The following is a 16,401-nucleotide window of genomic DNA, read 5'->3' on the forward strand; positions in this document are numbered from 1 at the left end:
AGTAAGTTTACTGTAATTGTGTATAAATGATCTACCATTAATCAATCTACCACAAAAAAAAAAGTTTGCTGTCTGGTTTTATACTAGGGTCTGTAAATAACAAATTACATTCTATTGAACATTCACCTAAATAGTGTAAATGTCCTACGAAGTTGAAAAATAATTCTGTAATGAGTTTCACAGAAAGGAAATTGTCTGGTCAATTTAAATTTTCATGAGTACTTGTGCAGTGCCAGGGAGAGAAATTCACAGGACTTTGGCTTTTCTTTGAGATCCATATGATTTAGACACCCTTTTCGTGTCCACCCATTAAGTGTTCTCCTGAAAACGAGTCTTGAAAAATTCCCAAAATTCTTATAGAATCAGACCCAGATTAAAACAAGAGCATCGCTACCGCTGCAATATACGTCCACATTCCTGCTTTGATTGATATGGTACTTTTTAAAACTAGAAATGGGCGTGGCTCTGCCCCTGGGGGTCGGGCATGCACCAAAAACAATAGGGATCTTCCTTGGGGTATAAGGAATAAGTATACCAAGTTTGAAGAAAATCCAGTAAGAATTGCGCCCTGTAGGCGACACAAAGACACACGAAAAGAAAATGGGAAATGGGCGTGGCTCTGCCCCTGGGGGTTGGGCATGTACCCCAAACGATAGGGATGTTCCTTAGGGTACAAAGAATGTGTATGCAAGATTATAAGTTAAGAAATGTGGCCTGTAGACGACAAACAAACAAATACTAGAAATGGGCGTGGCTCTGCCCCTGGGGGTCGGGCATGCACCAAAAACAATAGGGATCTTCCTTGGGGTATAAGGAATAAGTATACCAAGTTTGAAGAAAATCCAGTAAGAATTGCGCCCTGTAGGCGACACAAAGACACACGAAAAGAAAATGGGCGTGGCTCTGCCCCTGGGGGTTGGGCATGCACCCCAAACGATAGGGATGTTCCTTAGGGTACAAAGAATGTGTATGCAAAGTTTCAAGATTATTAGTTAAGAAATGTGGCCTGTAGACGACAAACAAACAAATACTAGAAATGGGCGTGGCTCTGCCCCGGGGGGTCGGGCATGCACCAAAAACAATAGGGATCTTCCTTGGGGTATAAGGAATAAGTATACCAAGTTTGAAGAAAATCCATGAAGAATTGCGCCCTGTAGGCGAACCACAGACACACACACACACACACACACACACACACACACAGACAGGGGCGACGGCATAATACGTTCACATTATGAATGTGGACGTATAAAAATGAACAACCTAGGTATTGTACATGTACCATCACATGTACTGCCCACCCGTACCAATATACTTGTTCTAACCAAAATACTTGTTAATCTGGTTTTATCCACTGGCACCATCATAACCACACTTTCATCATGGACTATCACTATCCCTTACTAACTAAATATGTTCGGACTAAATTACTACAGTTAATTCTCTCAATAAAATAAGGTTAACATTTTAATTCACATAATTTGAAATTTTGTGTAAATGTCCGATTTTCTGAAGACTAGCACTAGAGGTACCAGGTACTCTACAATAATTTTTTTTATTAATAACAGGGAGTCGCGGTAGCTCAGTGAGAAAGACACTGGTTCACTAAACAGGAGGTCCAATGTGGTTTACCCTAGTCAGTAGTAACGTACAGGGGGATCACGGTGGCTAAGTGGGTAAGGCGCTGGCTCGCTAGCCTGGAGGTCGGGTGTTCGATCCCTGCATTGGCCGAGAAAGTTCATCCCGATTTTCCGGCGTGGTTCTCCCTTGTCAGTGATGCAGGACGGAGGGGCTGACAAGGACAGCTGTCTAGTCGTTCGGATGGGACGAAAAACCGAGGTCCCGTGTACTCATTGGCGTGCACGTAAAAGATCCCTTGACAGTTGGAATTCGATATAAGAGTAGGCCGTAGTGCCGCTGTCCGGGCAAAATTTCCCTCATAGCACACTGTATGGCGTATGCCCGTCTTCATTAGCCCAGTTCGGAGCAAAACAGTAGGACGTTAAACCCCATTTCATTTCAGTTACGTACAGTATGGATTGCCTGGCAAAGATCAACCAACATCCAGTTGATCAGATGGGACGAACATCTGAGATCCGATGTCACGTTAGCTGGCACGTAAAAGAACCATTGAAATTGAATGTTGGAATTCAATATAAATGTAGGGAATAGCGCTGCTGTACAGGTAAAATTGACCTTGTAGTACACTGTATAGCATTTGCCCGGCTTCATTAGCCCAGTTTGTGCAGACAGAACACAGATTGTTAAACCCCATTTCATATCTTTTCATTTTTTATCGATAATAGTTATAGCTGGTATTGAAATTAAACATAAGTCCAAACACGTTCTTGTTTCAATTCCTTTCAATACTATCTATAATAATAATATTCAATATCATCATTCAGCTCATCAAGCAGTTAACCACAATAATGTATGTGTACCGTAATAATAATAAGTCAACAGCTGATCATGCGATTATCAGCTTACTTGCTATATACATCAATACATCGCAACCATCTTTGACACAATAGCCACTATTCCTTAAGATCGTTGATAAAAGGTACTCAACAGAAGTACCGGTGTGGCAGTTTCAGATGGTCCCTGGTGTGTGATTACCGTTTGGCGCATGCGCAGTTGTAGGAGTCACCTCACACCGTTACAGACGCGGTGTGCATTGACTCCTTGTGATAGGATTTCCCCTAAGATGTTCTTAGGGTCAAATCAAAATATTATAGACTATTATCTACCGATATTTACTGTATTACCACTAAGAGAGGATGCAAATTGACGATCTTTATTATTATTATTATTTAGTATATATACCTGTCCACAATGCGAACATTCTCTCTTGTATTTGGGCTGTCTACGTGCATGTTTGAATGAATGGGATGGTGTAATAAATCTATATTTATGTTAAAGAAATCGGAATAAGAAATTCCATACTTTTATATTTGTGTTAAATGAAGCCACGAAATATCAAATGCCTTAATCTTCCTTTGGAGGTGAATTAATTGATAATTTCAAGCCAATCATCAATTTGTATGGTTTCCACTGATCATACGTGTGTAGAACGACTAATCACTAAAAAAAAAACAACGGCAACAAATCACGAACGAAGTATCAATTTCAAGCCAATCAACTTAGATCCGTTGATCGAGTAACTACTGATCACTAAAACAACAGCTAATCACGATAACAAGTATGTTTATTAATGACAAAACTCAAGTAGGCCTACATGATATTTTTTTTCCTGCACTGACCATTGGTCAGGAACCAACTCACACTGCAGGAAGTAGATATAGTTTCGTTGTTAAGGCAAACATCAGTTTCGGACATGCGCAAGTGCCCAGGAGAAAACACACACCAGGAGTCAACTCAAACTATCACACCGGTACTATCAATCAGGGATGGAATTACTCTTGTAAAAAAAAACATTCAAATTTGATAGGGATTATCTTCATCCCAATACTAACTATTTCAGACACGTCAATGAAAATTAGCGAAGAACCTGTGTAGAATGAGTACAAGCATTTTCTTAGGAAGAAAGGGGGGAGGGAGGACAATATACCATAAACTTAACAAGTGTGAATATAAAATTATATATACACTGCTCGTTTTTTGTTTCAATTGGAAGAATATAGGTTTTATAACTATCATGGGACATATCCATTTGTTGTACACAAATTATCAAGCCCTCAAAATGTCTGCAAGCTTTGATATAGGTACCTGGTACGGTATATCATAGACAACAAAACTCCTCCTTTTACCACAAAATCAAGAAATAATGAGAGATCATAATCGGAGATACATATATCTGAACATGAATCAAATGAAATTAACTGGGGCACTACGGGATACCCTTATTTTGAATTTGAAATGTTTACACAGGTTCTCGGCTTTTCATCCAATCCAAAGGACTAGACGCTGTTCTTTGTCAGATAATCTGTTCTGCACCAATGACAAAGAAATCCACACTGGAAAAGCCAGAGGAACTTTCTAGGTCAACACCGGGATGGAACTAAGGACCTCGATGTTAGCTCCCTGAATAATGTTAATATAACATTATCTGAGTTGGGAGAATAATATGACAGAAAAAACATCAGTTATATTGGTTCCAGAAATTGAATATAAATAATAAATTCACTAAGAGACTTACCCATATTTGTAATTTCACACGTTTATCTTGTCTAAATACTGTCTTTACTTTGAAGTCTATACCCACTGTACTAACAAAAGCAGATGTAAATGAGTCGTCTGCATATCTGAACAAAAATGATGTTTTTCCCACCGAACTGTTACCAATAATTAACAATTTGAACATATAATCAAAATTTTGGTCGGCTGCATCTTTCTGCCACTTGGAATCATTTGCTGAGGCCATCTGAAACAAGTAAAGAAATATCTTGATGAAATGCTTTAGCCAAAAAGCAAAATGGCTACCACACACGTCTTTAATATACTGACAACTGTATGGTGTGTGGGTTGACACTTGAGAATAATATGTAATTTACGCTAGACTGACTTTTAATTTGGTTGGTTTAAGATAAAAAAAAACACCCCAAAACAATGATTATTCATGCATTATACATACTTTACCTTATGTGACCAATAAAGTCAGACACAGATTTTAGCTGATACCGTTATTGAATTTATAGGTCATACGTAATATTTAGTATTTAATGGCGATCTAAGATATTTAAAATAAACCCGACCTCAGTCAAGATCAATCTACAGGGAATTCAAACAATGATATGAAAACAAACGAGGTAAAAAAAAATCAATTTACAGAAATAAAATAGCAGACAAAATGTGGATGTGAATATTTTATCAGAAGTTTATTTTACCTCACTATATGAGCCGAAACAAGTCTAAACCAGGCGAGTAATCAATAAAAACATGGCTAACTGGGAGATGTGGAAGTTACAGTGGGTAGAAATCAATACTTTATACTATAGACCAACATTTTTTTACCAAACACAAAATATCGAATAAACTCCGGTTTTTCTTACTGAAGTCTAGAGATCTTATATCTAGACAATCTTTAAGTTATAGTTGAGGTTAAACCACCAATATGTTAACATGTTAATAAATTAGGCAAAAGTAAAATTGGACATGTAGTACTTCATGACACTTCCTCGTTTATCTCTGTATTTAAATGTTTAATATCCAATCAAAATATAGATAACGTAACACTGATGACCAGTCAATAAATCTTACATGTATGTTGTAAGAATTGATTTTTACATCAAATATTTAATTCAATCAGCAAGCTTACTGAAAAGAAGAAAATCAATTCCAAACCTTATCAAGATGTTCTAATTGATTATTAGTTCCAAGTATAAACGATCAAAATAAACGTGTATCAAATAACAAACTGTTCCAATTTCTGTAAATGTCATCAGTAACAAATATGGCTGATGATATAAAGAGACATTTTAGTCAGCTTACCACAGGAGGATAGGTGCCGTTCTGTTGAAAACCATACATAATGAGTTGCGTGTAGCAGTACAGTACGGTAGTTGATGTAGTAGGAGTAGATCTAACCTGATTCTACCTATTGATTATTACTACACCAAGCTAATCAAGCAATAGATTCCAATCATGTAGGATACAATCCTTATATATGACCACAAGATGACAAAGCGTGACAACTGCACCACTCTTACAGACAGCTAAAAAATCTGTCACACAAATTAATGCTCTTTGATGTCTCTCGATGTAGTCACACCAATTAGTGATGCATCTATATGTAACTTGTTTAAATATTGATTAAGATCCCTTATTATTAACAGACCACATGTTCTTTTAAGATTTGGATTCTTTTTGTCTATAATACAAAATACTGGTCTATCTCATTCAATTTGTACATAAAGAGAGTACCATCATACATATATTCAGTTCATATAATGGAGCCACAAAAGATATATCCTGGTTTAACTGGTTGTTAAATCATCCAATGTCATCATTATTACAGTATTATCTTTCAAAATGGTTGAAATATGAATAATAATATCCTAGGCTATCTTGCCTGCCTGCTTTACAGCATCCATAAAACACAATCAATACATCAAAAACAATTTTACAATGAAACCATCATGTCCCAATTCTCACAGCAAAAACACATCAGACATACTGTTTATGGAATGGAATAAGTAGTAGGAGCTGCTATACTTTCAAATACATATAACTAATATCCTTACAGAACACTGCCAATAAAATGTCCTGACAAATGACAGCTGGTGTCTTGGAAATTATTCCATGTCTTTGTGGTAATGAAACTTGACAGCAGGAATAAAGGAAAGCGGAACACTGTGTATATAATATCCTTCGTGTATCATTAGTTTCGATAATCCCTAGTATTTATCCTGTCTGCTTGACCAACCTAATTCGCATCACATTCTATGACTTGAGCAAAAAGCTAAACAAGAACAGCTCATTAATATTCATGGCCTTTCCACTTTCCTTTGTGTGAAAATGAGTTTCAACAAGATGGTTTCTTCATGAACTTCAGAATCTCTCAGATGTCATGAAATAATCAATTCTAACATGAAAACTTCATTAGTCGTATAAATTAAAAAAACTAACAAAACATACAAGTTACAAAGAATCTCCACAATAAAATTATTAGTTGATTGTATGATATATTTATAGCAATTAATGAGGTATTTGTACTGTCGTCCAAGAAATCATTAGAAACTAAAAGCAACAAAAGATTGTTAATTATGTGTACATGTGTTCCCTAGCACAGCAATTATAATAGCTCTACTTATTAGGTAATATGCAGGTAACTAGCTAATATAATTAGAAACCAAATGTCCAGTCATAGTACATGTATAAGCAGATGGTTAGATATATAAAGCCTATTAAGAAATAAACAGAATTCAAGGTAAAACAACATCTGCTACACAACACCGAGTTATACTTATAAATTTACCTACATGACAGAAGGCTCATCAAAAACAAAAACAATTTTTCTATTCAATTACAGATAATATGAATTGAAAGAAATATTTATATGGTATATAATTTAGAATTAATTAAACAGAATTTTGGTATGCTCTATGTGGATTTTCAAGGCAGAGGAACTTCTTAAAATCCAAACTGCTGAGACCAGGTTATTTACCTAACTTAAATATGCATGTTAAAAGTTTTTAAGTGGTCACAGAGCGAGAGAGAGAGAGAGAGAGAGAGAGATGTGGTTTCACATCCATTTGACTAGGTCATTTCTTGATTAACATACAGTTTCATTTTTTTTAAATAATTTGCCAAGTCTGTTAGGATCTATAGCAGTGAGAGGAAACCGGAAGACACAGAGAAAACCCATGAGGTTGGACAGGCGACCCAATTCCTTGTAACGTACAAGCGGGGAGTTGAAATCATGCCACTTGACTCAATGAGAGAATTTATATCTAATTTGCATGCATTAAACCTTTCAACCACCAAGCCCCCCTTATGGCCATATTGGAGAACTGTTATTACAAAATGAAAGTCAATAAATAAATGATGTGAGCCCATCCTCTGTAAATTTTATTTTTTTTGAGTGTCTTATAATACCAAAATTGCCATGAGTCTATTTTGTTTAGTTTACCAATAACATTGTTTTTACCAGTTTCAATGGATGCAAAATAAGTTACAAATAGTTCAAGTTAATGAAAACACCACACAATCTAATTTTCTAATTTTGTTCAAGAGCAATTTATCACAATGGCACAATAATATGTTCAAAGTAATAAAACATTTGTTTATATTGGGACTTTATGTATTCAATCAACCATTAGCCATAGTGACTGATTTTAATAATTAATATCTAATTGTCAATAAACTCCGAACAGAAACAAATTTAATGTGATAGATGGACTGCCAAAATATTTACATGTATGTAAATCCAACATAAAACAAGACTGATGATAATTAATGTGTTCAAATTAAATTTCTCTGATAATGGGGGTGTCGCAACTAGATTAAAATGATACATTTTTATAAATTTTTATTGATGATCAAATCATGAGTAACAATACGGATAACTTGATTTTCTGAGGAAATGGTTAAAATTAGCAGCCATTTGCAGCATGTTAAAATATAATCCTCAACACAAGAGGTTGCAACGATACCGAAAAATAATATTGCGATATCTCACAATATTGGTAAAATAAATTATCACGATATCATGGATTATCGTCTTGAGCAAATTATTGTGATAATTAGAATTAACGTGCTTCAAAAATTCAAGATGCTCGTGATAATTATTGATATAAAATTGATATAACCTGAGGTGTATAAATGGATTAATGTATCTAGTGTATCCATTTGGTATTTAGCAATGTATGCATTGATGAAGTGAGACGTATACATGTTAGATTATTCCTGTAGGTATCGTCACCTCAGATCATTCTATTCTGATCAGCTGAAATGTCCGGAATACCAAATAAATATTCATTAAGTCAATATCTGGTTAACAGACTTGTCAGATGTTCTTTTTAAACTAAAATAACCCCAAATGAGTGACAGAAGAAATGCTCTTTTTTGTGTCAGCAGCAGTGTGTTTTTGCAGTCTACTGAACTGTCATCAGAAATATTCCGATTGACATTTACAGATTTAAGCTCAGAAGCCATTTTATTCAAAGAATAAATGAAATAATATCCAGACGATTTTTGAATCTAAAATATCAATGTAATTTTCAAAAGACTGGGTAATCAACGATAAATCACCTCTTTGTTACTACTTTGTTAGTTGGTACTTTGTGTTAAAAATGGCTGTCTCAAAGTCTGTTGTGGAATTTGGAAAATGGAATAGATCTAGTATCGGCACTTGTTACAATTTGATTTCTTCTTAATTTCTGTAGTATTTTGAACGGATTTAACATGAATTGTGATCAAAAATGAAAATATCGCGATATTATTTAGAATTATCGCGATTTATCATGATAAAGCAATATTTGAGATTTCAAGATGTTTGATCCAATAATCCATACTAATTAAAGTCCATGATTTCATATGTCATACACTAAAGTACAGGTATATAATAGCACAGGTTGTGTTATTTGTAATGAATTTACATGTAGCTTTAAATCTCTAATAAAATCTCATGTAATATACTGTATTGAGCAAAGAAAATACTTTTGTTCGATACCATTGTAGTCCAATGTTATGGGGTTTTTTTGGTACCTGTTTTGGCTTGGTTCCCGGTGAATTGGATTTGAGTAAAAACTAATCAGTTTTCGAACAATCACGGGTCATAATCCTGGAAGTCTCAAAAGGAACCAAGATCTTTGTGATATAAACATGAATTTAAAGTGTCATCAAAATCGGATCAAAATTATGACCTCTAGAGGGTCCACAACCTTGGTATCACATTTGTCTGGCATTTTCGGTCCAAATTTGACGAGATCTATACTCAACCATCACTATGGTGTAACAGTGATATATTTAAAGGTTTTTTTAAATCTGATAAAATTGTGACATCTAGAGGGCCCACAAGCTAAAAACGTGATTTTTCATACAATCAGGGGCCATAATCAAGGAAGTTATGGTTCGATGCGCGAATATCAAAAGGAACCAAGATCCTTGGGAGATACACCTATATTTCAAGTTTCATTAAAATTGGATAATAATTGTGACCTGTAGAGTTCCCACAAACAATGTAAAATCTCAAGACATGTCTATTGCACAATAACACCCCTCTAAATGTGAAACAGGAAGTGTTACTAAACATTGTAACATGCTATTTTTTAGGATTTTAAAAGAACTTTTCCGATCCCCGCGATGATGGCGACTACACATTCCTCAGTGGTGGGCAATCGGTAAACCTTGGCGGATTCCGGTTTACACTGAGGTGTGCCGAATTAATTGTCAAATTCATGCAAAGATAAATCCAATTCTAAAAAGCTTTAGTCTCGGGTTGTTGGTAAATAAATTATGAAAGAAAATGTTATTCAGATATTTCCAATAAAATACTTTTAATTTTTAAAGATTTTTAAAGATTAGTAAATTAGTTTTAGTACGGTCTTTTTGACCGGTAGGCCTAATGACAGACGTGATTAAAATAGTTATGACCTGCTAACCAAGACGACACAGGGGTAACTCTTGGCAACAATGATGGCTACGATTTCGAAGTTTATACTAACATGGGTGAGTTTTTGGCCTCTATTATTTTATTTGCAGTTTTAATTAATTTATGACTGATTTTCTACTGTTTTATGTATTTCCGGGATGTGTTTGGATAAAGGATGAAGTTTGAAAATAGTGTGATGGTCATTTGAGCAGGATTATTTGAAAATATTTGTTTGTCAATAAAGATTTGAGTTGAGGAAGATCATTGAGCACATATAAAGACGCAGTTATTCGCCTTTCTAAAACAGGGGTGTTATTGTCCAATCGACAGTGTCTAATTAAGCAATCAAAACGCAAGATTCACCCTTAAACATGTTACAATATGCAATAAAACAAACAGGTTTCACCTAATTCAAATGCACCAACCCTAAATAATACAGTTCAAAAAACAAAACCATGGTTGTAAGGGGGAACCACGCCGGAAAATCTGGATGAACTTTCTCGGCCAATGCAGGGATCGAACACCCGACCTCCAGGCTAGCGAGCCAGCATCTTACCAGCATAGCCACATGATTCCCCGACATGCCTTGTGGAATATGTCTAGCCTCGTTCCTTGAGTCCCTTGTTACAAATGGCGCTGAAACGCATTATGGTACACAATTCATCTACCAATGGTAAGATGTTTATTTTGTCTTAAATATTGGATATCAGAAGCCCTTCGTTTCCCGGTGAGATCACAAATTCAATGTTGATTTGTTAAATTGACAAATAATTTTCATTTTCAGACTTAGCTACTTTAAGTACAAGCAGACATATTAAAATGTCATGGGGGTATAACCAGTTAAATTCTAAAATTTGCATAACAGAATCGGCAGTACATGAAAATATTATAAAAGCATAAAAAAATCAATATCATTGAAACATTTACCAACCTCATACAACTCGACCAACAATATCCCTTGGAAATACTGAATTCCAGATGGCTGATATCTGTATTTATGCTACTCAATAACAAACAGTCAAACTAAATATATAGCAACCTTTATAGGCAATCGGCTCTCAGGGTGATAATAATACTTAATTAAAGATGGCTTCCAGCCATAACCCACTACTTGCATTATTCATTGAAAGTAGGTTGAACCGGAAACTAGAAACATCTATATTTGGACAACTGATTATCAGTTCTTACAATTCTTGAATAGATATTATGTTTATAAATGAAAATAGATTATATAACTACTCATATCATTTGTTCCATTAGCAGTACATAGTATTATATGGATTTACTTATATAATTACCCTGCTAAGATATTTTAACAAAGAATTTTTATCACAGAAATCTATGAAGGACTCTTCAATTGTTAGATTAACTCCAGGCAATAAATCTTTGAAGAAATGCCATGGTGTCGTATCAGCTCATTTTTTCTACAGCATTTTCTGATACTGGCCGTAGTAGAAAAATCCTAAATTCAATCGACGGATGAACTATATCCGTTTATCCATCGAATAAACGAAGACAGTAATTTATTCAGCAATATTACTGACTTGAACTTCAAACCGGTACATGAATTAAATATGGAAAATTTGTCATTATTTTTTGTGTTAATAACATATATTAGCCTATTCAGAATATGATATTCTCCATAAAAAATTACCAAGAACCATTATTGTTGAAGTCTAGTTATAAAGTTAACGGGACCTTATAGGCCAAGTTACCCTATTTCCTACCGGGTCCTCATTTGACCCAACTCTACCTGGTTGGTTTCTAAATGGATTTATTTAGATCCCTGCTCTTATCACAATGCTAAAAAAGCTCTCCTCATGAGATTCAGGAGAGCAATTTACCCTTTTTCCAATTTCAGGAGAGCTTTTTTTTTTGACTCTCCAGGAATATATACATGTACCTGAATATAAAAGTTTCATTCTCACGCAAGTATTTATAGGTTGGTTATTTCCAATAAAAGTATGGCAATATTGGTATATATGAAAAGTAGAGACACCCAATCTTACTAGAAAAATACTGGATTCCCTGAAAACTACTCATGAGGCAATCACTGTGCAAAAATGCCAGGGTATACTAACTGTTAGCCTGAAGGCTAGTCTGAGGGCTTATTCGCTGCCAGCTTGACTTAGGGAGTAGTTGTTATTTCTTGATCAAATGGTTAGGCAGTTATGGGAATATTGAAGGGTTTAATTGTACAACAGACTATACAATCAAATGACAGAAAAAGAAGTTTGCAGAAGATAACCCATGAATTTACTTGGGCTTCAATATGGATGGTAAATGGACAGTAAATAACAACAGATACATTCTTAAAATGGTACGTGACAAATATGGCTTCTAAAAATAGATTTTTAATATCTTGGAGTATTTCCTCGCAAATACAAGTTTTGAGGGATTTGAGGCAAATTATTGATAGATGAATCAGTTTGAATATGTCTTTAGTCCAAATATATCAAACCACCTAATTTGTACACAAGAAGGCATCTTTAACTACTGTATGATAATTTAGTAAACTGCTTTCAAGAAATGATGTGCACAGAAAGTGTGTAATCAACACTCATATCTGTCAGGGGAAATAAATCGGAGGTTTTATGACAGGGACCATCTTAACTCCAAGTAGTAAAGCGTTTTAAGTAGCCCTACCTGTCGCCTAACAGATAGAGGGGAGAACAATAAAAGACTTTCATAAAAAAAATGGCTAGTGACAATCGACCAAGCAGTCACTAGAAGTTTACTTCAATAATATTTAATAATTCAATAATTTTTTCTCTCTTTGGTAAAAACTGACCAAAAATTCCACCACCCAACACAGATTTGTTTGACTCATGTTTGCTAAGAGTCACCGACAGAAAAAAAAAAACCAGTCACCCATCATCTTTAACTTTTATACCAGATGTTGCCTAAAAATTCAATATTTCATTATCAATATACAGCATGTATTATAATGTATATAAGGCACCGCCTAACATTATTCATACTTCAAACTAAAATAAATGCTCTTTTGTTAAGTTAAAAATCCAATAACATCCAACTTGTTTACATATTGAAATTGGTTAAATAAAAGCATTTACGAATGGAAGCTGACTTATATGTACTACCATTACCAGATGATGCAACAATAAAACTGAAACATAATATCCATACAAAGTACAGTGATAGTAAGAACCAACCATTTCACTCTTCACTTGAAAAACCTTCTCTGAGGACAAAGCATTCAGAGATGACAAGATAAAAATCCCAACAACAGTCTCTTCCTTAAACGTCATTCTTAGATAATTATAAGAAATCCCAGCAATTGTCATTTTCTTCAGAATGGCTTATTCAATCGACTATAAAGTTTTGCCCTTCTATTTCTGAATTTATTTTCAGGTGAGCTATAACTAAATATTAATTGTCTCTGTAAAAGCTTTCTCAACATTCAGAAACAATCCCTATTTCCAGGGAGTTTTCAGGAGAAAGTCATATCTGGGTAAGGTTAGTGTCTTTTCTTCAACTAACAACTGCCTTTTACTCTATGTATTAAAGACTCTCATAGATGAAAGAAAAAGCCCAAAAACCTTCCTTTGTCTTCCTCATAAAGGTATTCCCAGATGGGACAACAGGGCAACTGTATTTACCGCTTCAAAGGTATTTACAGATAGCATTTATAGAGAAATGACACAGAAAAAAATAAGTAGACAAAGAAATACTCTGATGAACAAGCATGGTGAAACTTCTAACATTAGCAATTGAAATAAGTTAAATTGATTTATGTCTAATGTTTTAAAAAAGGTTTAAATCCATGTTTTGTATTGTAAAAAATGTAAATAATTAACTTGATATCATAATAGATTGGTTTAAATATTATAAAGATGTGTAATCAAAAACTCTACCTGAACACAGAGATATAAAAGATATTGTATTATATTGAATCAAAATAATGTATTCACTTTTTGCAAAATTAAAATCCAGTACTTTTCACTTGATAGATGTTCATACCAGTCCTAAACTGAAGACCATGAATAACAATCTGAAGTACTGAGTAACTGTTAGTCATGTAAGCTTTTGTATCAGGGATTTGTCTATTCTGTTCCACCTACGAAAGCTACATATGTGAGGCAGTCAGTGACGTATCAATTGATATATGTCAATATCCTTTGCTATATCTGAGGCAATGACGCTGTGAAACAACAAAGTATAAAATCAATCCAATGTGCGTATGAAGGCACAAAAGTAATGTTAGTAACAGCCCACACAAAACGAGGAAGTAGAAAATTAATGCTTTTCACAGTACATAGTTTTAATACCTATGATCAAATTAATATTAACAAGCCAACAGTGAGGTTGATGTCCCCCTGCCAAAAAAAACAGATGACACATATTAATTAATTGCACATTTATCTTTTTCAAAAGTATCGAGTAATCAAACTGATTATCTATACTTAGTCTAAGCATAAAATGTTCACTATCAAACTCAGGTTTTGAAGTACCTGGTAGTGAGTGAAACTATATATACATCAGTTAGAATCAAAGTTATCTTGTCCACAGCATGACTAAAGAAATTGCTTAGCTCTGCTTAACTTTAATGGGTAATATTAATCATTAAACTCAGTCAAGACATTCACCAAATGAACATCTATACCTCAATTAAATTATGTTCCAAAGTCTTGACCAACCAAATTGCTTATCGGTACTTTGCCTAAGCAGAAATTTCTCATCATCAAACTTAGTCAATCTATTGATTGATATGAATCTATACTCAAGAGTTTCATCGCTCTCAACCAATCAAATTGCTCATCTCTGCTTTATAACCGTAGTGGAAAATGAGCATGAACGAACAATGTCAAGGCATTCATGTTATTGTGTTCCAAAGTCTCAACCAATCAGATTGAAGTCTCTACTTTGCCTAAGCAGGTATGGATGTAACAAAACTATACACAAAGTTTCACCACTATCAAGTTGTCGAGCTCCAAAGTCTTGACCAATCAAATTGCTTATTGCTTTGCTTACCCTGAGCCGAAAATGTTCTCATAATCAAACTTAGTCAAGGTATTGATGTGTTGAAACTATACACTAAATTTCATCACTCTCACTTAATTAGAACCAAAGTTATCATGTCCCAAAGCATCAACCAATCAAATTGCTAATCGCTCTGCTTACCCTGAGCAGAAAATGCTCATTATTGAACTTAGTCAAGGTATTGATGTAATGAAACTATACACCTAATTAGAACTAAAGTTATCGTGTCCCAAAGCATCAACCAATCAAATTTAATATCTCTGCTTACCCTAAGGCACTGACCTAATAAACACCTACACCAAGTTTGAACATTCTAGCTCAATTAGAAGGAAAGTTATTGTGTCCCCAAAAATGTGTTGGACAGACAGACAGATGAACCCATTTTAATAGCCCCTGCTTTCTTCGATAACAAGGGAGTTGATAAGAGCGCATTATAACAGAAACAATTTGAATGTCAGCACACCCCAAGTTTTTTTTTTGTTAATGACAGCTTGATTTCTCAAGAATAATCTACAGTGCAAAACAAACATTTCCTCCAATAGGTTGCAATAGTATGTCACACATCATCATTCACCAGAATTAACCAGCATATGGTTAAAGACATGTCATGATGTTTATTTCAGCGTTCACACATGGTTTATAATGATGGGGATCTCCTTCATACATATCAGTTTTACCATGCTATAGTCATGGTGAGACCCCAATCAAATTATATTTCTTGCTCATTTTCCTGACAAGACAATAGCAGTCAACAAGAGATGTAAATGTTGAAGAGTTTTAAGGAATATACAAATGTCATTGTAAAAGATAGGATGCCAGGCAACGAAACATATGCCCACAGCAGCTAAATCGTCCGAGCAATCGACAAGTGTTGACGCATATTTATTCTTTTGTACATGTAGGTAATTGGGAGCATTTACAAGACAATTTCATACCGATCAGATTATAATTTTTGTTGTTTGAGGGTTCACAAGGTTCTACAAACTGAAAAAAGGGCCTTAACTCTAGCTGGAAGTAATTTACAGAAAATTTGGAAATTTGACAGGTTTTTTCGTTTTACTAATTCAAATAATGCATATACATTTCATACAGATCGGATGATAACTTTTGTCATTCGAACGTTCACAAGGTTCACAATGTAAAACAAGGGCCATTACTCTAGAAATAATTGACGAAAATTGCTGAAATTCAATTGGCCTCCGTTTCACAAATTCAAATGATGCATATAAATTTCATACATATCGGATGATAACTTATAAATTTCATACAGATCGGCAGATAACTTTTGATGTTAGAGCGTTCACAAAGTGCAACAAAGTGAAACACAGGCCATAACACTTGAAGTAATT

General features: G+C 34.5%; 1 protein-coding gene across 9 annotated transcripts in view; it reads right to left on the bottom strand.

The window, feature by feature from the left end:
• The window catches only part of LOC126819420 (ras-related protein Rab-3), a 62,354-nt gene that overhangs the window by 19,270 nt on the left and 26,683 nt on the right, over positions 1-16,401 (bottom strand). For 4 of the 9 annotated variants that reach the window (XM_050547437.1, XM_050547438.1, XM_050547431.2 and 1 more), the window contains exon 2: positions 4,157-4,381. In XM_050547437.1, the coding sequence (XP_050403394.1) occupies positions 4,157-4,381 (225 nt within the window). Of the gene's footprint in view, positions 1-4,156; positions 4,382-4,844; positions 4,947-5,448; positions 5,612-10,982; positions 11,108-13,926; positions 14,132-16,401 lie in introns of those variants that run through there. The other 5 variants (XM_050547435.2, XM_050547433.2, XM_050547436.2 and 2 more) reach the window with 5 other exon arrangements.

The sequence above is a fragment of the Patella vulgata genome, chromosome 4 (assembly GCF_932274485.2).
Source record: "Patella vulgata chromosome 4, xgPatVulg1.2, whole genome shotgun sequence".
Taxonomy (NCBI): domain Eukaryota; kingdom Metazoa; phylum Mollusca; class Gastropoda; family Patellidae; genus Patella; species Patella vulgata.